The sequence below is a fragment of the Sebastes umbrosus genome, chromosome 20 (genome assembly GCF_015220745.1).
Source record: "Sebastes umbrosus isolate fSebUmb1 chromosome 20, fSebUmb1.pri, whole genome shotgun sequence".
NCBI lineage: Eukaryota > Metazoa > Chordata > Actinopteri > Perciformes > Sebastidae > Sebastes > Sebastes umbrosus.
The window spans coordinates 9,753,249-9,777,677 of NC_051288.1; the positions used below are offsets into that span (position 1 = coordinate 9,753,249).

Below are 24,429 nucleotides of genomic sequence, written 5' to 3' on the forward strand. Positions count from 1 at the left end.
TTATTATTTACAATCGCCCTACTCTCATGTTGGGCGTTCTAGCCGTCCAATCACGTTAAAGGTCAGGATCTCTCAGCCAATCACGTCGCTCTGTGGGCGGGACTAACACGGACGTTTCCTCATGTATCATCATCATCCTCCCATGGACTGACTTGTTTGTTGTCGAGCAAGATGGAGTTCCTTTTGGGAAACCCTTACAGTACCCCAGTGGGGCATTGCATTGGTATGTAACCAGGGTGTTTAGGGAAGCGACAGTGTGTGAATATAGATGTATTATGTCATGGAAATGTGTCTGTAGGGAGAGATAGCCATTAGCTACCTTTAGCATGCTAACGTCCCTTGAATGAGGCTAGCTAACTAGTAGTTAGGCTAACATCTGTTTTCATAGTGCTAGTTAACAAACCAGAGGTTTTCTGGCATTGTCAAGTCTTAAGGTCAATGCTTAACATATTAACTAATACATTAACTTGTGTCTTAAAGGATGACTGCTAGTTAAGTGAGCTAGAAACACAGTCATCGTCTCATAATGTGTTTTTGCTGTGTCTTCTTAACTGGCTTCTTGTGTCTTTCTTCCAGAGAGAGCCACTGATGGCTCTCTGCAAAATGAAGACTGGACCCTTAACATGGAAATATGTGACATCATCAATGAAACAGAGGATGGGTGAGTACCACAGGGGGAAATTAATGAATATCCATATCTGTTATTGATTAACTCTTATATGGACTAGTTTAGTTCCCCTATGCTGTTTACATAATGCAATGCTGCAGCAGGATATACTATTAGAGTCAGCCTTCCTCTTCTTGTTACCTGTACCCCTGGGGGAAATCAATGCATATTTATTTATTTTTTTATTTATTTTATTTATTTGCACATATATAAAACTGCACAAAATCCAGTCAATGAAAAAAACAAACAAGAAATGTGTCAGGAGAGGTCAAGAAGCCACAGGCTTATACAAAAAAAAACAGGAGAAAAACAAACAATAACAAAAAAGGAAGAAAGATCTAAACACAATTTAAAAATAAAACAAAAGTTAAACAACAACAAGAAGTAGTACACAAAATGTGCAGAAAAACTTAACCAAACAGTGGAAAACAATCCAATAAAAATAATGAAATACATCCAAAAAAACAGTACAGAAGAAAAAATACATCTAAACATATCAAAAGATAATTAGACATCATGAATTAAATGTGATGATAATTTCCTTTTAAAATGTTCTAAGGATAACGAGCTCTTGATAACATTATAATATCCATATCTGTTATTGATTAACTCTTATATGGTGGACTAGTTTAATTTCCCTGTGCTGTTTACATAATGCAATGCTGCAGCAGGATATTATTTTATTTAAAAGGGACCACGTACAGTTTAAAACATATATGTCACCATTTGATGCACCGTACCAGATTATAGCTTTAAGATAATTCACATCAGTAAGTCCCTTGGCAGGTCAAAACAAAGAAACATACTACAGTCGTACAAGAAAGAACATACAATACACAGCTACACACAATAGCACATCACAAAGTACGCTTGTCAAGTAAAAGCAAGTCATGAAGACCATGGTTAAAAGATCAGTGAGTACAGAGCTGTATACTATTAGAGTCTGCCTTCCTCTCTTCTCTTTACCTGTGTCACACTAAGAGAAGAAGTCTAGCTCTGGCCTGTGTAAGGTGTATTTAGGCAAGGGCTCATTGCTTAAGTACACTAAATGTGCAGAAAAACCTAACCGAACAGTGGAAAAACAATCCAATAAAAATACTGAAATACATTAAAAAAAAGCAGTATAAAAGAAAAGAAAATATCTCTAAACATATCAAAAGATAATTAGACATAATTTATTTAATGTGATGATAATTTCCTTTTAAAATGTTCTAAGGATAACGAGCTCATGATAACATTATAATATCCATATCTGTTATTGATTAACTCTTATATGGACTAGTTTAGTTCCCCTATGCTGTTTACATAATGCAATGCTGCAGCAGCAGGATATACTATTAGAGTCAGCCTTCCTCTTCTCTCTATCTGTGTCATACTAAGAGAAGAAGCCTAGCTCAGGCTATGTAAGGTGTATTTATGCAAGGCCTCGTTGCTTATCTCATTCCTCCATTAACCTTGTACTGTATGTTTAAGCTGGTGTGTGTGGCGTCCAGGTCTTGTTTGATCAGTGGGTTGTAAACTGCCTTAGGTGGGTCTAGTTTAGTGCAGTGGACTGTGTGTATCAGCGGTCTATAAAAAGAGGTCTGACTCTTCTTTCTTCTTCTCCTCTGTGGGGAATGTAAGGGGCTGGTGTCATACGCAAACTTACTATGAGGCTGTTCTTATCTGTCAATAGTGGTCATATAATTGAAAAGTTAATTATTACTACCTTAGAGTTGAACAGCCATGTTGTCAGTGCAGAGATTGTGAAGAGTCAAAGAGTCATTGACATGTGCCTGCGCCTGGTATTCAGCTTTTTGCAGTTGTGTCCATCATGCCCATCAGTGCCATTCAAAATGTCCCTTAAAGCCCTCGGGTCATTAAGTTCTTCGTAATTGTGTTTGTTGTGCTTGATTTAAAAAGCTGTGGGCGTACTGTACTATGCTATCTGTGTGTGTTTAATGTGTGCTTCTACTTGTGTGTTTATGTATATGTAGGCCAAAGGACGCCATTAGAGCAGTGAAGAAGAGGCTGAATGGCAACAGGAACTATAGGGAAGTGATGTTGGCTTTAACGGTGAGTTAAGAGTGGGCAAGAGGAGGGCAGCTACACTGTATTTACATGTTACTTTTTTAAAAACGTTATTCATGTAGTCTAGATCTTCTAATGTCACAATTAGACGAATAAGTCACATGTGAAATTAAGTGTTACTGTGTTTCTTCCACTTCTTGTAATATTAAGTATGATTTGCATCCACTGAGAATTTACAATCCAAAATATGTCCATCCTATGTCTGGGTTGCAAAACTCTTAACATTCCTATAAAAGAAGTTGATTAACAGAATATTCTGACAGCGATTTCCTCTCTGCGTCCATCAGGTCCTGGAGACGGGCGTGAAGAACTGCGGCCATCGTTTTCATGCTTTGGTCACTAGCAGGGACTTCGTTGATGGCGTACTTGTTAAAATCATCTCCCCTAAAAACAACCCCCCCACAATCGTTCAAGATAAAGTACTCGCCCTGATTCAGGTAAGATGGCGGTAAAAGTGCTTGCACTTAGTGTTGGTTTGTTGCCTTGTGTTGTGTATCCCGTTAGCATAGTCGAGGCATGTCATAAAGCTTAATGGGTCATTCCCATGACAGGTAGTGAATCTTTAAATTTTCTTTTTTAATGCTGTACATCAAGATGAGAGAAAACTGGTGTTTCTGATAGTCAGTTAGTGAGAGGTGAAGTGGGGTTTGCAGCGTAGGTGTTTAGTAAAGTATGTGTTGGCGTGTAACAGTCCAAAAGGTGTCCTGTCATCCCCAGGCAGAGCCTCAGGTAAAGTACAATGTCTCCAGGGCTCCAGCCCGGAGCAGCTCTGGTTACCTGTCACAGCTCGGGTGACGCTGCTAGGCTCATGTGGGCTGCTCTTATTTCCACCGGGGAAACCATGTGACTACAGCTTTACAGCATGGATCCAGGAAGGCATGCATACAGTAGCTGTGAGGGAGAGAGGGGATAATCTAATTAGAAGCCGGCAATGCTGCTGGTCCCTCTTGTTTTTGTCGATATTCTTCTTCTTCTTCTTCCTATGAAATCTGCCTTCCCTTCAGACTCTCCTCCACAAACAATCCAGCCAGATTTTTGAATCGTCAAAAATGGAGCCCACAGTGCATCAACACATTTTAATGTAAACAGTACTGTACACAGCAACTGCAAATTCTCGCTAAATAAAGCTCCAATGTTCATGAAAATAGGTCCTTGGTAGATGTAGTGTGGTAAATATCAGAATTTTCTTTCAGAAACTGTATTTTTGACAGTATATTGAATTCTATCCTCATGTAAACCATTGCAGTCAATGGCAATCAAGCATTTTTAAACATCAGTTTGTCACCTAATGAGCAATCAATCTGTATTAAAATGAATTACTGATATCTCTGTGCTGTCTAGATGAAGTACGCAAATTCTCAGAATGTTGTCTTGAAAACTGAATTTTTGACACTAGTTTGAAATCTGCCTTTAAACACGACCCTGGCGATTGTCTTAAGTCATAGTGTGAAGTCATAGTGTGAAGTCATAGTGTGAAGTCATAGTGTGAAGTCATAGTTTCCCCTGGGCAGTACGCTCACCAAGATAGTGACTTGCCTTTGGTGTCTGAGGATTGTGAGTCTGAGACCTGATCGAGGCAGAGTGAACATGTTCAGGCCCTAAAGGATTAATGATGATAGGCCGTCCTGTACTTCTCATTTGTCTTTCTTCTCTTCCTTTTTTCTTCTTCCTCCTCAAAATGCACCGCCCCGTCCCGACCCACAGCTGTGCAGCAGCTATGATTGTTTCTTGTTTGTCTCGTCATTAGGAGGGTCAGCTGGGAAAACGGTGTGGGAAAATGTATCGAACAGCAATCCCTTTACACAACAGAAAGAGTATTGTTGACATTTCGTTTAGCAAGATGTGTACTGTAATACCCAGTTGGGCGGCAGACTGCGGTTGTGTTGAGCAGCTCCCTAGCCACCTGTCTCATCTCCCAGGTGTCAATGTGTGTACCTTGGAATTGATAAAAGTTGATATATTAAAGCCAAACTCTAACCAGCCTCGGTCAGAGTATTGGTTTTGCAATCGGCTGTATGTTGTTTTCAGACACACTTCAACCGAAGTCCGGGAGCTGTTGTGGAAAGTTTAAAGTGAATGAGTAGAGGACTTTTGGATAAAGAACACCCTCAAAGCCCTTGTGCACTTGTTTTTTAAAGGTGTGTCATGTGTTTGTTGTAATGGATTATGGCCCAGTTCAGCTTTAACCTTCCCACTGGTGAGAGAGAGAGAGAAGACGAGGGCTTTGTGGTTTGCTGACTGAATGTATTCAAAGCAGACAAACAGAAATGATCAGAGAACAAGCCTCTTTTACCATTCTGTCATCCGTTTCTTTGTTTGCTGTGTCAGCCCTCCCTTTACCCATTGTTTTTTTTTTTCTGTCCAGTCTCTCCCTCTCTTTCCGTTTTAACTCTTTTCTTACTCTGCCTTCTCCAGGCGTGGGCTGATGCATTCAGGAGCAGTCCAGACCTTACAGGCGTGGTCCAAGTCTATGAGGAGCTAAAGAGGAAAGGCATTGAGTTCCCCATGTCAGAGCTGGAGACCCTGTCACCCATACACACACCTCAGCGGGTAGGAGGCATCATACTAAGCAGCCTAAATGTGTACAGAAGTTTCTGTAGGCAATTTGTCACATACTGTTGTATATTCTCTCCTTCTCATTTGCTTCTAGTTGGCATCTGCTCCAGAGGGCGACTCCACCTTACATAAGTTCAGCGCCCCTCCTCAGCCCACGCCACAGGTTGTCCCACCAGCCTACATCGCCCCTGAGGTTCCCAACATCGTTGCCGCTGGATCCATCAATCCTACACCCGAACAGGTACAATGTTACTCCGATAAACACACTGAAGCTGAACAGTTTGCTCAGATATTTACTCGCCCTATAGCAACCTGCAGTTCCCTTACAAGAGGACAGACATTTTCAAGTTTCTTCTTTGATGCTATGCAAGTCGAAATGACATTGTCTGATGAGTCAGTGCACTGCTGCAAACATACTTGTTTTGACAATGGCCTAAGTCACATGGTTCCCAATCCCAACCTTTTTTTTCAGTGTTAAGAGTTACGTTTGCTTAGGTTAAGCTTGTTTTCATACTACTTCCATTTGGAGTGGCAGAAACTGGACGTTTTAACAACTGTTATTCATTATTATTCATTACATTCATTACTTTTAGCTAACTATTTTAACTATTTATCTATTACTTTTAGGTAACTATTTCAACTGTTTATTCATTACTTTGAGCTAACTATTTCAAATTCTCTGCTCATTTGCTAACTAGTTTTAATGCACTCTCAATTGCAACACGTGGTGTTATGTGCGTGTGTTTTGTTACAACGGACTCAGGTTGATGGGCAGCTTATCTGCTATTGTAAATGTACTAAAGGTCAGCATCGTATAATTCATAATCCCGTTGGCTGTTTATTGTCCTTCTTAGCACACTTTTAATCAACCCACAATTTTGATTTTTTAGTTCAGTTGGATTATTAGTTGAGCTTTCCATCTAGGTCAAGTACCCCTGGTTGGGATTCACGGTCCTAAGCAATAGCATTGGCTGCAAATGTGATCATTTTTCAAATGTCAGCTTGCCCTAATAATAGACTTACTGTAGATGAATTTAACTCTATCACACCCAGATTTGCCGGCTGCGCAGTGAGTTGGACATTGTTCGTGGAAACACTAAGGTGATGTCAGAGATGTTGACTGAGATGGTCCCGGGACAGGAGGATGCCTCAGACTATGAGTTACTACAGGCAAGGAACCACTTATGTGTGTGTGCGTGTATGTGTGCGTGTGTTTCTGCTTGTCAGTGTTTGTTTGTATTTTCTGAAGTGTGTGTGAATAAACAAATTTCAGTATTTTTACATAGACAAAGCATTAAGAACAGTAACATGTGACCGCTATGCATACATGTGTGTTTGTATGTGTTTGTCCTGTTTTGCATGTGTGTGTTTAGGAGCTGAACAGGACTTGTAGAGCCATGCAGCAGAGGATAGTGGAGCTCATCTCCTGTGTTTCCAATGAGGCAGTGACCGAGGAGCTGCTGCATGCCAACGATGACCTCAATAACATTTTCCTACGCTACGATAGGTTAGAACACACAGATAAAAATGCAGGTGCATACTCATTTTTAAAAAGTATGCACAAAGTTCTTTCTCATTTCTTTCCTTTCTTTTGCCTCAGGTATGAGAGGTTCAGGTCTGGGAGGTCCGCAACTCAGAGTGTCAACAATGGGGTGAGTCAGCAGTTAGTAACTCAGGTGGTTAAACACCCTAATGTTTGGATCACAACAACAATCTTCTGAGCTAGTTCCATGTCATGGTGTTTATTTTCTGCTGATGTTTTCTTCACCCTCTGATGTCGTCACCTTTCAGTGTCAGTAATGTGGACTTGCATGTTACATTACCAGTCAGGCTTTACAATGTCTTTTCAAGTGCTGTTATCTGTCAATTACCTATCAGTGATTTGCTAGATATACATGCTGAATTAAGTGGAAACCCAACTAAGACATAAATGCATTTACTTTCATTATAAAATGCAACGCAAACATCATTTATTGACATTTTTGTTATTCATTTTGAATATTCTGTCGTCCATTGTTTTTCTACAATACAGTCAGAGCAGGCCTGTTGCATTTAAGTCCTGACCAGTAGGGGGAAACATTGACTGTGTCAATACAGTAGTCAATGCAAAGCAAAGCCATTGCATTACTGGAATTGAGCTGATTGTATTTAGAGAGCCACTTTGTGTTGTCCATGCCAGAATGAAATGCAATCAACAGTCCAGTCACAGCTTTTGAGCGTTGGTGTACGCCAAAAGGCTGCTATAGGATTCGTCAGCCTAAAGACCTGACCGCGTTGTTGAAAGCCTAGTTTCAGCATCGCATAGAAGTCATTGTTTTATTTAACATCTATATGCCTGTTTTTGCTTTTATCTAACATGAGTCTCGCTGTTTGCTGATCAGCTTCCATTTGTCGGGCTTTGCAAAGCTGCGCTTAAATACATTCCTGCCTTTTTAATGTTTCAAATCTATCTAGCTTAAAAAAAGAGCTAAATCTTAGATAGAGAGCAACTTTTATGAAGCAGCACATTAGTTTACTGCGGCTCCCTTAACCGATCCATCATGTATTGCACATCAGATGCCTGCAGTTGCTTACAGTAGAAGTCTCTCTTGCTTCATGCCTTTTGTCCGTTTCCTGTTGTTTCCATCTCATCTCTGTATATACTGATTCATATTTTCCTAGTCACAAACCCCAAATCTACATGGACCAAAAACATTGCCAGGAATCTGATGAAAAGCATGAAGCAAGGATACTCTGCTGGAACATACTTACTAGGGCTGCAACTAACTATTATTTTCCTTATTGATTAATCTGCCAACCATTTTCTAGATTAATCATTTGGTCTCTAAAATGTCAGAAAATAATGAAAAATGGCCATCCCAATTTCTCATAGTCCAAGGTGATGTCTTTAAATGTCTTGTTTTGTCAGTCCAAAACCCAAAGATATTCAGTTTAATATGATATAAAACAGAAAAAAGCAGGAAATCTCCACATTTAAGAGGCTGAAAACTGCATTTTCTGCCATTTTTTTGCACGAAAAATCCCTTTTAATGATTAATCGATTAGTCGACTAATCGTTGCAGCTCTAATACTTGCCTCCTCATTGGGTTTCTAGTTAATCAGGCATGTTATATCTTCCATGGTACTCATGCCATTACATTGTGTCCCTGCACAGGCATGTTAATGGTATTCACTGTCTCTTCCTTTCTGTTCTTTTCTGTTCTTCTGTTTCTGTGGCTAGCTGAGACAGGCAAGTATGAAAATATTGTCAACCTCCCTAAATGACCAGCGTCACCCCCACAGCGACTGTTAAAACATGGCTAAATAATATGGGCCAGTATCATTCACCCCCCCATATGGCATGTTTTGACTATGCAGCCCCCCCAACAGCCAATGATATGATGAAACCTCGGAGGTAGACCGACAGTGACACAAGCTTTAAGATGGCACTAATGTGAATGTGTCCCTAGAATCACTGTCATGTTGTGTTTTTGCATTACCTCAAACAGTCAGGGTTTGGGGATTTGCAAAATGGTCTTGATATATATTAACTCCTCCAGAGCCCAAAGATTCAATCTTCCCTTCTCCCTCCCTGCTGTATTTCTACCTTCTTAAGGGGATTATTTTGTCTTTATGGATAACAACACTTTTATAGTTAATGATAACACTATCATGAATTGGTGGATAACACTTTAAACATGTAAATATGTCTCTAATGAAGAGCAATATTCTTTGAACCCCCCTTAAGAAACAAAAAAGTTACTTAATTTCCTGCTATCCTCAGTTACAGACATTTTCATGCTCTCCTGAAGCTAACCATGTTGTCCAAGGTTGTACTTATTCTCATCATGCACCACGCCCTCATTTTTTATATTTGGATCACACATTTTTTGTTTGTTTTTTTCTTTCATTTGTTCCAGACACAGTCAAGGAGCTATATATATACTATATATAACCCTGCCTTTTCCTTAGCCTTCCACAAAAGGATTTGTTTTGCTGCTCATGAGCCAGAAACCCTAAAGCTTCTATATGAAACGAGAACTATAGTGTGTCTCATCAGTTCATCTTCACCAGGTCCTGAGCGAGGCTACGGAAGACAACCTCATCGACCTCGGCCCAGGCTCCCCGGCGGTTGTCAGCAACATGCCGAGCGCAGCCCCAACCAGCTTGCCTCCCGCCTTGACAGCCCCCGCAGCAAGGCCCTCCTCCCCGGCCACCTTGGCCTCCCGCCTGGCTGGCCTTGGTACGTACACCCTACCTCCGACATTAGCCAAGCGCTCTCTCTGAGATAACAAAAAATATTTTTCTGATACAACACACTGCACCTGTCTTCAATTATACTTGTCTAAAATTACACTTAAATTACATATTATATGTCATTAACTTTAGCTGTTAAGAACTGGTTGTGTTTCTGAACATATGTAAGACTTGACTGAATCACCCCAACATGAAGGGCTTCGCAATAATAGCCCGCTTACTAGTTAGCTCTGTATTAATAAAGCCAAACTGAGTCTCCTCATGCTTAAAGTGTTTTGGAATAGAGACTACAGCTAAAGACGAGACAGTTTAGAGGACATTCACTTACATTATTGGATAAAAGGAAGTTCAACATTTTGGGAAATACCCCTATTTCACCTTTAGATTAGAAGATCGATACCACTCTCCTGTCTGTGCGTTAACTATATGGGAGTCAATTAGGTTAGCTTAGCATAAAGACTGGAAGTAGAGGGAAACAGATAGCTTGGCTCTGTGCAAAGATCAAATGTGTGTGCCTTGTCCTATTGTCACTGTGATGTTGCAACCAGCAGAGATGTCAAGGAAGCCACTTCACCTGGCTGCTGGTTGCCAAGAAGAGTGGTATTGATCTTCCCATCTAACACTCTGCAAGAAAGTGAATAAATGTAATTTCCTGAAAAGTTGAGCTATTCCTTTAACCACTGCACACCTGCACCGCTACAGATTATTGTAGATGTAATTTAGCCCCCAGCTGATTCTGCATTTGACCTCTATTTTAGCACCAGAAATGATTGCTGGAGAGGTTTTTGACATAATTGCAAAGCCTTTGTTGAAAATATATGAAAGAATAGACAATACAAAGTGTATTTTTAAGTGTATTTTTTTTTTTTTTTTCTCTGCAGACGTTGGTGCTGACAGCGTGAGCAGCACCTTGAGCTCTCTGTCTAGCTGTAAGCCTCCTACTGGCCAGGATGACTTCGATGTGTTTGCTCAGACCAGGACCGGAAGTCTGCCTGAACCACGCAACAAGTAAGGACGCATTACAAATTTATTGTTAATTTATACTTTACATTGATTCATTTTTTTAGGCATCAGAAATTACAGGTTGTGTTGTTTTAAATGCAGAGTGCGAATTAAGTTTGGCTTTTCAGATCACACAGTCATTTTGGGGACGATTAATTGTTTTTAAAATTGTTGCAGATTAATTTTCTGTCCAACAAATAATCAACAAATTGTTTCAGCTCTAGTCATATTTTCAATAGGGATGTACCAATCCGACTTTTTCTGTCCCGATACCGATACTTTGGCTTTGGGTATCGGCCGATACCGAGTCCTGATCCGATACCAGTGTTTAGTTAATAAGCCGTATCTCTCACTGTGTGGAAGTGACTGGGATCATCCTTATATGTGTTAGACGACATCAGGCTTGACTTAAACATTACTTTCCTAACAAATAAATACATAGATATACATTTTGTGAATTGTTCCTTATTATTAGAATAATAAATCGTGCACCAGCAACTTGTTCACCGATCCTTGATCCAGCAATTCGAGTCCGTATCGGCCTCTTACCCGATCCGGTACCGGTGCATCCCTAATTTTCAATAAGCAAAAATTAGGCAAAACCATGTTATAATAGCCCATTTCTACCTCTTTGTCCTCAGCAGTACAGCAGAAGACAGCAACGCCTCTGAAAGCCTTCCTCCCACTCTGGATGTCCAGCAGCCGACAGCAGCAGCGGTGAGTCTCGGTGACACAGGCTTTTATGTCCAGTGTGGGCTATAATTTTCAGTCTGTGTTTTCATAACCACTCAAAGAACATTTGGAGTGTGTGTTTTGTACGTGCGCCATGCAGCTGCTGTACCAGACATGACATTTTCCCCTCATGCTTGTGCTGCTGGATGCAACTAACCGCTCAACCATTTAACAAATTGAGAAAACAAGTTGAAACTTGTCTTCGTTTTTGTCTATTTGTGTTTCTAACCGAGTCTGCAATTTTAACGGCAATAACTTAAAAATTCAGGCTACATTTTCCAGCTCAGCAAGTTTCCAGTGCATTTAATTTTTTAAGCATCCTAAGTGCTACCCGTTCTCGGCTGTTTTTTCATCTATTACTAACAAGACTGACATAGATTTTTTGCTCGTGTGCAGCTGTGTCGTAACCCTGCTTTCACACTCGCCACTACTGAACTGTGAAGCGGGAAAGGGAACGAATGGCAGTCAATGTTGCTAATCAGTTTGTTTTATGCGCTCTGTGGGTTGTTGACTGTGTAAAATGGTCAAATTAAATGACAAACTTGGTGGTTACTGCCTGAAGCGACCCGTTGTGCTGTCGGATATGCTGCTGCTCGCTATATCCATCTTCACCAGCTTCACACTGCATTCCCATCTTAATCTGCTTGCGTGATGTGCTCAGTGTTTTTGTATGTAAACGTTGGATTCACCTGCATATCGACGTGACTCCTTTTCATTATCATCACTATTTGTGATATGCCACACCATCCACAAACATTGATCTCCATTTCTTTATTTTATTTCCCTCACAAAATACTTTCTTGAGTTGCATTTGAGTTAACACTGAAGTTCATTTAAGTCATATTTTCTGTTGTGTTTGGGACGGGATTTTTTTTTTTTTTTTTCTGTTGTGGCATTGCTGCCTCCTCCGGCCACCTGTGGCGGTCTTGACGCTCCCGCGTAGGGTGTCGGAGGCCAGTCCTCTGTCATGGATGACATAGAGGAGTGGCTGTGTACTGATGTGGTGAGCCCATCATGATTTTTATTTCTGCCTGCAGTTCTCTCTCTCTTCCACTCTGTTTTATCCCCTTCCTTATCTCACCTTTTTAAACCAAGAAAGTAACCCATTTCTCTTCCATCACATTTCCTCACTTTTTGACCAATCACACATTAATATCCTCGTTCACTTTAAGTTACTAACGGTGTGTTGTGGGTACAAACTGACACGACAAAATCGTGTGAAATGAGCATGAGGTTTTGGATGCAGATGTGTGTTGCTGCGTACAGTGTAGCGTTGTCTAGCTTCAATACAACACCTTGAAAAATAACAATTTTCGAATTGAAAAATGTACACAACATTGAGGGCATAACATTTTAGATTTTGATCAAAAGATAAATAGCAGTGTGTGGGTGTCAACGTGCTGTCGAAGAGAAGCGAGAACAGAAAGCGCAGCTGGTACCCGTGTATTGATACTGCAGACAATGAGTATTGAAATCGTTTCAAATATTCAGTATCCATACTTTGATATTTTTGACAACACTAGTACAGTGTGTGATAAAGCTTTCCCTCCACCAATGGACACACTATCAAGTGTCTATGATTTAGTCGTAGTCTGGCACTGAAACATCGCACTGGACATTCTGGGCTGTGAATGTGTCCATCTGGCTTCAGCTCTGACAACCAGGGATGACATTTCTTCTTCTGCGTGAGATTTTTAGTTGTAGCTGTACTTTTGACAAAAAAATGTTTCATGTGAAGAAAGGCATATGTCATTTTATTTGTGGTCCAGAATAAGTAATGCAGCATTACAAGAGTTCATGCTCATCTTTCACATATTTATGAGATGGTAATATCCAGCTGTTTTGGTTGGGGAACAACCGGTGGATTGTATCAATAGAAAATGTATCATTTTTTCCAAAAATAATTTGCACAATTTTGGGTGAGTGGTAATGACAGGTAAGTGGCTTATTGTTGTATAATAAAACCAGTCAGTGAGTTTGTAAAAGTTTGTGTGTATATATATATATATACACGGTGTGTGGTGTGGTTTTGGGCACATGCACAGGTCTTTACTTAATTTGCGGTGGTTTGCATTGGACAAGGTTCAGCAGAGTCAACTCCCAGGTGTGACATTGTTGTCTTTCTTTTTTCACCAGAAAGGGGATGAAGGTGAAGAAGGTGTGACAAGTGAAGGTATGACATCATAAATCTCCTTTTCTCTCATTTTCCCTTCAATAGGTTTCCTGTTATGTTTCTAGCTACATTTTAGACCTATTATGCTTTTGTGCCTTTTCCCTTTCCGTGAGTGTGTTATATAGTTTTTTGTGCTTGTATAAGGTCTGCAAAGTTTCATAGCGAGAAGTCCACGCCAAAGGCAGTTACACTCCCCCACAGAAACACTGCTCCTGAACTGCCTGAAACGCCTTGTTTGAAGTCCTGCCTTTTCTTCAGTAACGTGGTGATGTCACCAAGTAACACATTGGCATAATACATGCCTAGCAGCTAGTTTGGCACGCCCTCAATCAAAGCTAGTTAGAGCAAAGCTGGAGCGGAGTCCGAAGAGTTTGGTTCGGTTGACCAATCACAACAGAGTGGGTCAGCTGACCAATCAGAGCAGACTGGGCTTTTTTTGGAAGGGGAGGGGGGGCGGAGCTCAAACAGAGCGTTTCAGACAGAGGGTGAAAAGAGGTGCTGCAGCACAGCTAGTATGAGAAAAGTAAAGTGTTTTTTGAATATTAAATCATGTAAACATGTTCTAGTAGAAACCCAAAATACAAGTATGAACCTGAAAATGAGCACAATAGGTCCTCTTTAAATCACATCTCCTCTCAAATTCATACTCTCTTCCTCTTTTTTGTTTCCTTCCGACGATCCAACGCTGCCAGAGTTCGACAAGTTCCTCGAGGAGAGAGCCAAAGCTGCAGAGATGGTCCCCAGCCTACCGTCGCCTCCGTCTGGCGAGCCGGGCGCAGCGCAGGGAACCCCGAGCCGCAAAAAGCCCGACAGGCCGGAGGACGCCTTGTTCGCCATGTAGACCTTCCACCCTTTTGACCCCCGGCCTAAGACCCGACCAGCCGAGCAGCATCACCCAAGGACGGACTGACCTGACACTAAAAACACATCCACCTCCGTTGTGATTCAACACTATTCAGCTACACTACAGAGATTTGTACATTTGCTCTCCTTATAAAAAAAGGGAATTATTCATGCTCTCCGCTTATTTCTCACGAGAAAGGGAAAACCAAAACGAATGGCCTATTTTGATATGACGATGGATCTCACCCAACATGATGCCCGGTGTCAGAGACTATGAGGCTGCTTTCCTTCTTCTTTATGTGGAAGAATCTCCCCTCCGCCCGTTGTGGACTGCAGAGCTTCATGTTGCAGCTAATCCTAAAAATAGAGAGTTTTATAAAAGAGAGTCCTTGTCATTAGTAGGAAATCAATTTCTTACCCCAAAGCCCTCAAAGCATGCAACACCACCAAACTCGATCATTTAAGTTTTTACCATTAAAGAAACCCCAACAGAAACGTTACGGTTGTTATTTACAGAAAATGCCCATTACAGGCAGCAGCACCTACGGGGATATTGTTTCGGTGTTTGTATCAGTCCTTTCGCGAGTCAGTCCAAGTTGTAAATCTGTAAATGACAAATGTCAAGTTTATTAGTCGTGTGTATATTTATGCTACAGATGTATGAAAGAGATGTTGATTTTTTTGAAAAGGGGTTTATCTTCCAGCTGCTCTGACGACAGGGATGTACCTCACTGGGGTCAGCTTTATACACAAGAAAAGGGAATAGCATATATCTGATAATCTACAACTTTAAAAGGAAGAAGAAGAAGAAGGGAATGTAGTTTTTGTGATTGGCATAATTGCGCACTGCACCAACAAACGTGTCCTCTAAATCACATGTTGTAGATTTCTCTTTGACAAACCGCAGTTGTTGGTATTGAGATTATTTTGCTGAGATTTTATTCTCCTAAAGCTGCTGTCTGAATATTTTGCCGGTAATTCCATCTGCTGAAAAAATGCTGTTTAATTATTCTCGTTTATGTAATCATGTTTTTACTGAACGCATACTTTGTGTCATGAATTTATGAGTTCAAAGGGAGTGGTAAATGTTATTTTGAACAGAATCCCAGTCAGAGTTGGTCTTAGCTGGTACCTGAAGAGACACACATGCTGTCATTGGTGAGGCTTTAACTCCTTTGTGAGTAGGTTGTGCTGTATGATTTCTGTTCTGAAATTGAGTTTAGAGGACCAAAAACTGCGCTTTCTTCTGGATATGGAAGGGAAATTCTTGGATAATTGGCTTGTCTTTACATAACCCGGTCCCGTCTTTGACTCCGAACTCACATCTCAATATCCGGGGATGTAATGAGAATTCAATATCGCACTACGAAAGCTGTTTGTAGATTATATTTGTGCATTTATTTCTTTTACGCTGACATCTTAAAAGGCCTGACCTTTTCACCGTGACATTTTGTTTTCAAGAAAATGAGCCGGCTGCAGACACACAGCGCTACAAATGAGACATTTTCCCTTTTTTTTGACAATAACAAATGCAAACATGTTACACAATCGCAACAAGCTTAAAACAAGCGAGCACTTTGACAGGCGCATTACCTTTCAACCTGTACAGTAAATCAGCTAACCAGATGTAATTAATGAGAACGGTTTGGGAAATATTTGAGCAAGAAGTGTAGAAATAATTTATTCAGCACTATTTTTTTTTTTTCTTCTTCAGATCAGTATTTTAAATAGTTTTATTGTGCAAAAAGAAAAACGTTAAGGGACAGAATGAGAAATTGTCATAACGGCATGTGTTTTAGTGTTTCTGTTAATGGAGTTCAGATTTTCCTTTTTATACATTGCTGCTGGCTAATGTATCTTTATTTGTCATGGTTATGTTTATTGGTTTTGTGGATATTCTCGTTGGTTGATCGTGTCCACACAGTAAAAAATATGGACATATATTTAAGGGCAGTCCATCACTGATTCATAGCTGTAAGAGAATCACACCAGTTCTCCCATTTAATCTCATGAAGGATACATATTTTTTAATAGTTTCACTCTGACTGACAAAGACAGACACGATTAACTTACTTTGGACACTTTCGACAAAGCACCAACATTGCACATCTTGAAAGGGTAACCTCCTTTCTCCTTCCGTTTCCTTGTTTTAGTGTTCGGCGTGTGTGTTCTGTAACGCAGAAAACGTTTTATCTCAGTTGATTGAAAAAAAAAAAAAAAAAGAAAAAGAAGCCTCCAGATGTGTGTTTTAAAAGAATACATGTTGTTACTATCCTGTTTGATACCGCCCAGGATCAACCTGGTTTATATCAGTGTGTTGCTCCGTCAGTGATTTGTAACTGAATCTCAGCGTATACCCGAGACCTTTGCCAGAGTCATCTCAGACCTGTTCTGCAGAGGAACAATACGTTTCTTTGTGTGTCGCTGGATGATATGAAAAGAGATGCTGATAAGGGAGGCTGTGCTGTGTGACTGCTACTTTCCTCAGTTGCCTCATTCTCTCATTTCTCTTTGTGTTGTTTGACTTATGCATGAACTCTAATAAAACATTAGCAGTGTGTCCGCATCCTTGTTTTGTCTTTATTTTTATTCTCTTATATTTCCTGCAGTATGTAGCTGTTATTTGCTGCACTGCAAATGTCCTGCCACCACTCCAGTGTTCTCCTTGGCATACCATCCTTCGCCTGGCTCCCTCTTCAGATGGTAATAGCTGGAGCTGACCTGCAGTAAACCCTCTCTGGAGGCCCATGGGCCCCACACCAGGGGCTTCCCCATTGGTCCTCTGGAATCGCCTCATCCCACAACATGGCCCCACACATTCAGCCTCAGTCACTGGAGCGTTTTCCCGGTCAAAAAGAAAAAAAGAGGGGTGTGTCTGTCGGACAGTAAGCTGGAATACACCAGTGCACAGGATCCCTGTTTGACTCAACATGTGCTGTTTTTAAATGAGACCTCATAATCTCTTTAAAAGCATATTGCACAAAAGAATCTGGTGGATGAAAATCTTCATGAGGTAAATGGATGCTTTTATGTTAATCATTGAAGGAAATGCAATTTTTTTTAATTAAAAAAAATGTGTTCTTTGTTTTTAGGATGCATTTTCAGCTAGAGATAATAATTCAAATGTGGTAATTTAGAAAACAAATCATGTTTTATTTGTCAAGCTCAGGCTCTGCTTGTTGGTGTATAGTGCTACCACTGTCTGTGTGAAAACATGTGCTACCACAACTGCTGCTATATAAAGTATGTGTTGATAGTGAACAGTATTTTATCCAGTAGTTGAACAGTAATCTGGATAAAAATCTGCTTAGCTGTGTTGAATTTAGACACATTGCTCATATTTTTTGGCATTAACCCTGACATCATTACATCTGTTGCAGAGGCCTCCTGAGTGTTTGTGAATTTTTCGAGAATCGCTTCACCAAAAAGAGCAGAAATATAGAGGATCCCCTTTTTCTCCCCAGATTGATACCCACACCCTAATGTTTGCCATTCCCCTCTCCACAAGCAGTTAGTTAGCACGCCCTGGTGGTTGGACTACAGGGCCTGATCACGCACGTGTCAGTGGTCAAATTGAGTGGAAAAGGCCTCGATCCATCAATAAAACTGGCGCTAGACAGCTGTATCCCTCCATAAAGCAGCATCAAACTACTGGCAAAAAAAGAAATCTCCACAACAACAACAACAACCCCTGGACCAACCATCTACCAAGTGAGATTGGAAATGCTGCCCAGAGCTGTGGTGCATTGTAGTTGCATTGCATGTTATGCAAACAGTGCAATGGATCTGCTTTGCAACACAGAACTCGGTCATATAACAACTCAACCGTGGGCACCGACATGTCATGATCGAAGCATAAATCGATATTTCACAACTGACATTTGTCACCTGACATAAGATGTCATCAGAATTGTAAATACTATTGTAATTTAAAGGAGAATACTAAAACTATGTCACCTATAGGCCAACTGTAAGTGTGTAATGTATTCTTACTACTTTTAGAATACTACATATTCTTTATTTATTGTATAAAGTCAGATAATGTTGCATTTCAGTTGGTGCCTAAACCCGGAGGCCCACAGGGCTCCCTTGTATTATTTTATATTTTATATATAATCTGAAACTGTTTAAATTGCCCCCTGAACTTCTCTCTATGATTTAAATGTTTCCGATACGTCAAGACGCACTTGTAATCAAAATACAGTTCATTATATTTGATCTACTGTAAGGGAATTCAGTGGCATGTTTTTGGTACGATTATATTCTGTTATTTTCTCGCTCTATCTACTGTATATCTAGTACCAATGTTCAGTGGTAGAAAGTAACTAAGTACATTCACTAAATACTGTAATTAAGTACAATTTTGAGTTGCTTGTGCTTTACTTGAGTATTTCCATTTTCTGTTAGTTTATACTTCTACTCCACTACAGTTCAGAGACAAATATTGTACTTTTTACTCCACTACATTCATTTGCTAATTACTATTTAATTTGCAGATTCGGAATAATAAAACAAAATATAATGATGATGTATTATTATGTATTAATGTCCGGGGCTAAATTTGCAAGCTACCCAGCATTATATAAAGTATCTCAAAGCTCACCTTTACCAGCTGTAACCATAAAGTGATGTACACATTAAAGCAATTATAATCCAATAATATAACATACATTATTTTGAAATGGACCATTCTGCGTAATGAGTACTTTAACTTTAGTCATATTTAAGTTATACTTGGATGTTAATATGGGTTATGGGTTGTATTGCCCCTTTAAATGTATTTTCAACAGGTATTATAATCATTATTATAATATTCAAAGTCGAATAAAACACTAATGAAATCAAGTAATTTTGAGATATAAATAACCTTTCAGTGACAGGGTAGGAACTGTAATCAGATTTTGGCAAGTGGGAAACTGTATTTTATGGGTTGTAGGCCTACTGCTGCTTTAAAGCTATTTAAACTGGTAAAAAGTACTATGTTGGTTATAATCTAGGGTACAGAGCAGGTCAAATAATGCTGTCAAAATGTAAAAGAGATCATTTCTATAACACATCCATAAATCATTATAATTATAGTCTAGTTTCCAAATATCAACAAGGATATTAGACATACCAAACACATACAATATTGCCTTTAAATGTCATGCCTGATTAATAAACTACACACGTTAAAGTTTCACAAAGACATATATTCAAGATTCAAGATTCAAGCCCTTTATTGTCATTGTGTTGTACAACGAAATTAGAGGGTGACAATCCTATAGGTGCTAATGAAAAGATAATACAATAAAAAAAAGAGTGCGATATAAATAAAAAAAATATCTAAAAGATAATACAATATAAAATTTAAAAATACAATATGTATATTGATCCAGATGAAAGCAGCTGTAGACTAGTAATTGGTAGTAATTGGGTGATACAGCTTCAACAGGCTGGGCGCGCTCCCGCGAACGGCAATCAGCGCGGACGAGCACGTTAAGTCTCAACACCTGTCCGTCATGAACGCGCTTCATTAAGACTACAGAGAACGAGATGGGAGAGGACAGAGAGGCTGCAGGAAGACAACAGAGAGAACTTGTGGAGTTTCTTGTGAATTGTGAGGTTAGTCAGAGGCTGAAAGGCCACGATAACAATCACAAACTCATGGTCGCTGCGTCTGCTGCTGGTTAACTGGCTTACAGCTAATTTATCATAGATGCCAGATCTCAATGTTGCAGAAATAGGTCATTTAGTGTTTCCTGAAAACACACTTTCATACAAGCTAAATTGTATTTAAAGTATTTGTTCATTAACAACAAAATAAATGGAAATTAAACAAAATGAATGAGAATTTATCAGTGCAAATATCCACTTTTTATTTCATACACCAAGGCTGGTTTGAATGTGTGCAGCATGGTTCAACTTTAAATTAATGCAACTCAAAATTCTGATGACTTTATTTATTTTGTTTCATCGTATCAGGTGCAGGTGGACTGGTGTTTACATGGTCAGTGGGAACTATGGGAGAGTCTTCAGGTTTGTCCAAATCCTGCATATCTTTCTCATTTTATTCATGAACATTATGCAATTCTTCTTTGCGTTTTTTGGCAAATTGCAATGCCAACTTTTTGGTGCATACTGCCATCTACCGTACCGGAGTATGTAGAACAGGATCTAGTTTACATTAGTCTGTAATACACTTTTGGTGTCAATGCTTACTGTAAATATAACTATACATTGAATAAAAGCTTATTATTGTTGATTGTATGATTTTCACTGTCAGTTGTGTTGCATGTTATAGTTGCTTTTATTTATCACACTCTTGTAGATATGCGGCCTCCATTGATGACATCTGGGAAGAAGAGGAATGTTATACAGACCAGCTGAAACATCTTCTCTGTGCTGGAGCTCTGAGGTTGGATATTTTTTTTTTTTTTTTTTTTTAGTATCAGTGGCCTCTTTAGCTTCGTTATGAACTTCTTGAAAATTCATGAAATTATAGGATATGATTTTAAATAGATATGGACATTCAGACATCATTCAATGTAATGTACACTTCCTGGAAATATCATTGTCTCTGGTGTCCAGAACTTCAGTATACCTGAATCTGAAATTGTCTTCTTTGTTGGTTCTCAGAGAAAAGGCATGAAGTGTTGTGGGAGGACGAGCAGACTGGATGGAAACGAGGACATCAAGGTGAGGAGAGGACATTGTCATCATTACACAAAGCACATTGTAATTACATGATCAGGTTATCAATGTATGATGCAATATATCTGAAGTTGTTGCAGTCGTAGTCATAAAAAGTCATGCCATAGTATGCCATTAAAATGTCATTAAAAAAAGTCATAGCATATCTTCGTAAAAAGTTAAAATATAGTATGTCATGAAAATAACATAAAATATCATAGTATAGTTTGTAATAAAAGTCATAGTATAGCATGTCCCAAAACATGTAATAAAAGTCATAATAAAGTATGCTATGAAGATGCCATAAAAAGTCATTGTATAGTATGTAATAAAAACGTCAAAGTCCAAGTATAATATGCCTTAAAAAGTAATAAAAGTCATATAGTATGTCTTTAAAAAAGTCGTAACATAGAATGCCATGAAGATGCCATAAAAGGTCATAGTATAGTATGTAATAAAATAGTCATAAAAAAAATCATGGTATAGTATTTCATCAAAAAGTCATAGTATGGTATGTCCCAAAACATGTAGTAAAAAAAGTTAATATAATATATCATAGAAATGTCATAAAAAAGTCAGTATTGTATGCCATAAAATTCCATTAAAAAGTCATATTGTAGTGTCATAAAGAGGTCATAGTATGACATAAAACATGTCATAATAAATATAGTGTAGTATGTCAAAAAAATGTCATAGTATATTAAGTCATAAAAATGCATTAAAAAATCATAGTATGTCATAAAATGTTATTAAAAAGTCATAGTATAGAATGCCATAAAAACTGTCATAGTATGTCGTAATGAATGTCATAAAAATATCATGGTATAGTATGTCATAAAATGCCACCAAAAAAAATCATACTATAGTATGCTATAAAAATGTCATTAAATGTCATATTATAGTATGCCATAAAAGTTCATGAGAAAAAAGTCATAGTATACTATGTCATAACAATGTCATAAAAATTATAGTATAGTATGGCATACAAAATATAACAGTATAGGTTATAAAAAATGTCCCAAAAAATCATAGTATAGTATACAATAAAAAGGCATAGTATAGTATGCCGTGAAAATGTCATGAAAAATATTATGTTTAGTATGTCATATAAATGTCTCAAAAAAGTATAGGTCACAAAAAGTCAGTATAGTATGCTTTTAAAAGTGTCATAGAAATGGAAAAAAAGTATTAAGTAGTGTGCCATATAAATGTCATAACAATATCAGTCATAGTATAGTATGTCATAAGAAGTAAAAAAAAAAAAAAACAGTATAATAATCATAAAAATGTCATGAAGAAAAGTCATAGTATAGTATGCCATAAAATGTCATAATAAATATTATGGTGTAGTATGTCAAAGAGTAAAAAATCTAAGTATATTATGCCATAAAAATGCATAGCATAGTATGTCATAAAATGTTGAGAAAAAAGTCATAGTATGCCATAAAAATGTCAAAAACAATTCACAGTATAGTACGTCATAAAAAATATAGTATAGTATGTCAAAATAATGCCAGAAAAGTTTATAAAAATGTCATTAAAAAAATCACAGTATAACATGGCATACAAAATATATATAAGATATTATAGTAAGTTATAAAAAATGTCTGAAAAATCATAGTACAGTAAGCCATACCTTTTGTCAGAAACACATTTGTATTTTATGCCTTAAAAATGTCAAAGGTCATAAAAAAATAGTATAGTATGCTATAGAGATGTCATAAAAAGCCATAAAATAATAAAAACTCATAGTATAGTGTGCCCTAAAAAAAACAAACTTAAAGGGTAATTGTATAGTATGCTTTAAAAAAGTAATAACAGCAGAGAAGAGTGTGTCAGATCAGATAGCTCAGGGTGAAAGAAGACGGAGCTGTAAACACAGATTTGAATCATTTTTTTTTTATTGAAAATGCAGCAGACATGACCCTCAGAGTACATTCATACAGTAGATGAAGAAGCTTGGGTCATGCTCAGTTCTGGTCCGGAAACACTCCTTTGGGGGAAAAAGAAGAGAAAGACGACATGAGAATTTGTTTACATTTTCAAAAAATCTTCTTGACATATTACACAACGACATTTTAAGCACTTTTTTCAACATGCTATACAATAACTTTACTACCTACTATGACTTCTGGCTTTGACCTTTTTCATGACGATATGAATGTTCTTTTTGAAATTTTCGACATACTATACTGTCTTTTTTTTCTTCACATACTCTTTGAGATAATGTAAACGCTTTTTTGTTAACTTATTTTGACATACCGTACTGTAACCTTTTTTCGCATTTCTTTCGATATACTGTACTATGACTTTTTGGCCTTTTTTTTAACATACTATACTTTGACTTTTCTTTTATCAACATACTTTACCATGCCTTTTTTATTTTTTCGACACACTAGACAATGACTTACCATACTATGATTTTTCTTATTTTTACAACACTTTTCTATGACTTTTAACATTTTCTTACATACTATATCTTTTTTTACAACTTTTCAATATAATGCTATTACTTCTTAATTTTTTTGACATACTATACTATTTTCTTTTAGACACTATATATGACTTTTTGACATACTATACTATGATTATTTTCTTTTTCCAACATACTATGATTTTTATTTTACATAATTTACCATGACTTTTTTAATATATTTATCTACATATTATACTATGACTTTTTTTATTTGTTCGACATACTATACTTTTTATTTTTCAACATACTATGCTATGACTTTATTTTTTCAACATACTATGACTTTTTTCGACATACTATAGATTGACTTTTAATGTTTTTTTACTATGACTTTTTTTTATTTTTTCAATGTACTATACCATGACTTTTATTCAACATACTACTATGACTTTTTTTTTTTTTTAATTTTCATGATGGCTGCAACTTCCACCCACGACATCAACCGGACAAATAGAGGGTGATGTTCTTCAGTTCTTTTGTTTAACTTCAGGTTGCAAGAAAGAGACAATTCCTTAGCCCAATTTATTTTCCTAGATTGAGGCATGCAATCAGGTTAAATTAAGTTATGGTGTTAAGTAAAGTGCTAACAACTTCCCTGTCAATGTCCTGTAGCTGACAGAAAAGGCTAAGCTGCTGCATCATACCTGCCTGACTAGATGGACCTGGATAATTGGACCGTGCCCTTCTACTACAACCAGAGGGATGTTCTCAGGAGCAACTTCATCTATGCCACAGCTTTCTAAGAAGAGGGATGTCTACTCTCCCCTGCAATCTACTATGGACTGGCCAGCATAGACTATATAATCCTGCAGTTAGTAGATGAAGGCAGGGTCTCTTGGTCAGAGGAGCACTCTCTATGTTGCTTTAAACTAAGTTCTGTTAAGGCTTTAGAGCAGTTATGTTGAGTTTGTATAGTTATTTTTTTTTGTCAGTTTTGCTATCTATCTTAAATTTTGTATGTACTTTGGGTGAATAAAATCTGTATTTTTCCACTTGCTCTCC

The 24,429-nt window shown here is 38.1% G+C and overlaps 1 protein-coding gene across 6 annotated transcripts; it reads left to right on the forward strand.

The window, feature by feature from the left end:
* The first annotated feature begins 65 nt into the window (after positions 1–65).
* tom1l2 (target of myb1 like 2 membrane trafficking protein) lies at positions 66–16,845 on the forward strand. Of its 6 annotated transcripts, none has more exons than XM_037755578.1 (16): positions 66–223; positions 577–661; positions 2,644–2,722; positions 3,025–3,174; positions 5,153–5,287; positions 5,388–5,534; positions 6,347–6,463; positions 6,667–6,800; positions 6,894–6,945; positions 8,514–8,522; positions 9,347–9,515; positions 10,411–10,537; positions 11,173–11,248; positions 12,207–12,266; positions 13,400–13,436; positions 14,129–16,845. In XM_037755578.1, exons 1-16 carry the CDS (start codon positions 172–174, stop codon positions 14,275–14,277), a joined length of 1,578 nt encoding a protein of 525 aa, XP_037611506.1. In that variant the 5' UTR covers positions 66–171; the 3' UTR covers positions 14,278–16,845. The 6 variants fall into 6 exon arrangements, with proteins under 6 accessions (XP_037611506.1, XP_037611507.1, XP_037611510.1 ...); XM_037755579.1 differs by having other exon boundaries at positions 11,176–11,248; XM_037755582.1 differs by lacking the exon at positions 12,207–12,266.
* Positions 16,846–24,429: the final 7,584 nt, after the last annotated feature.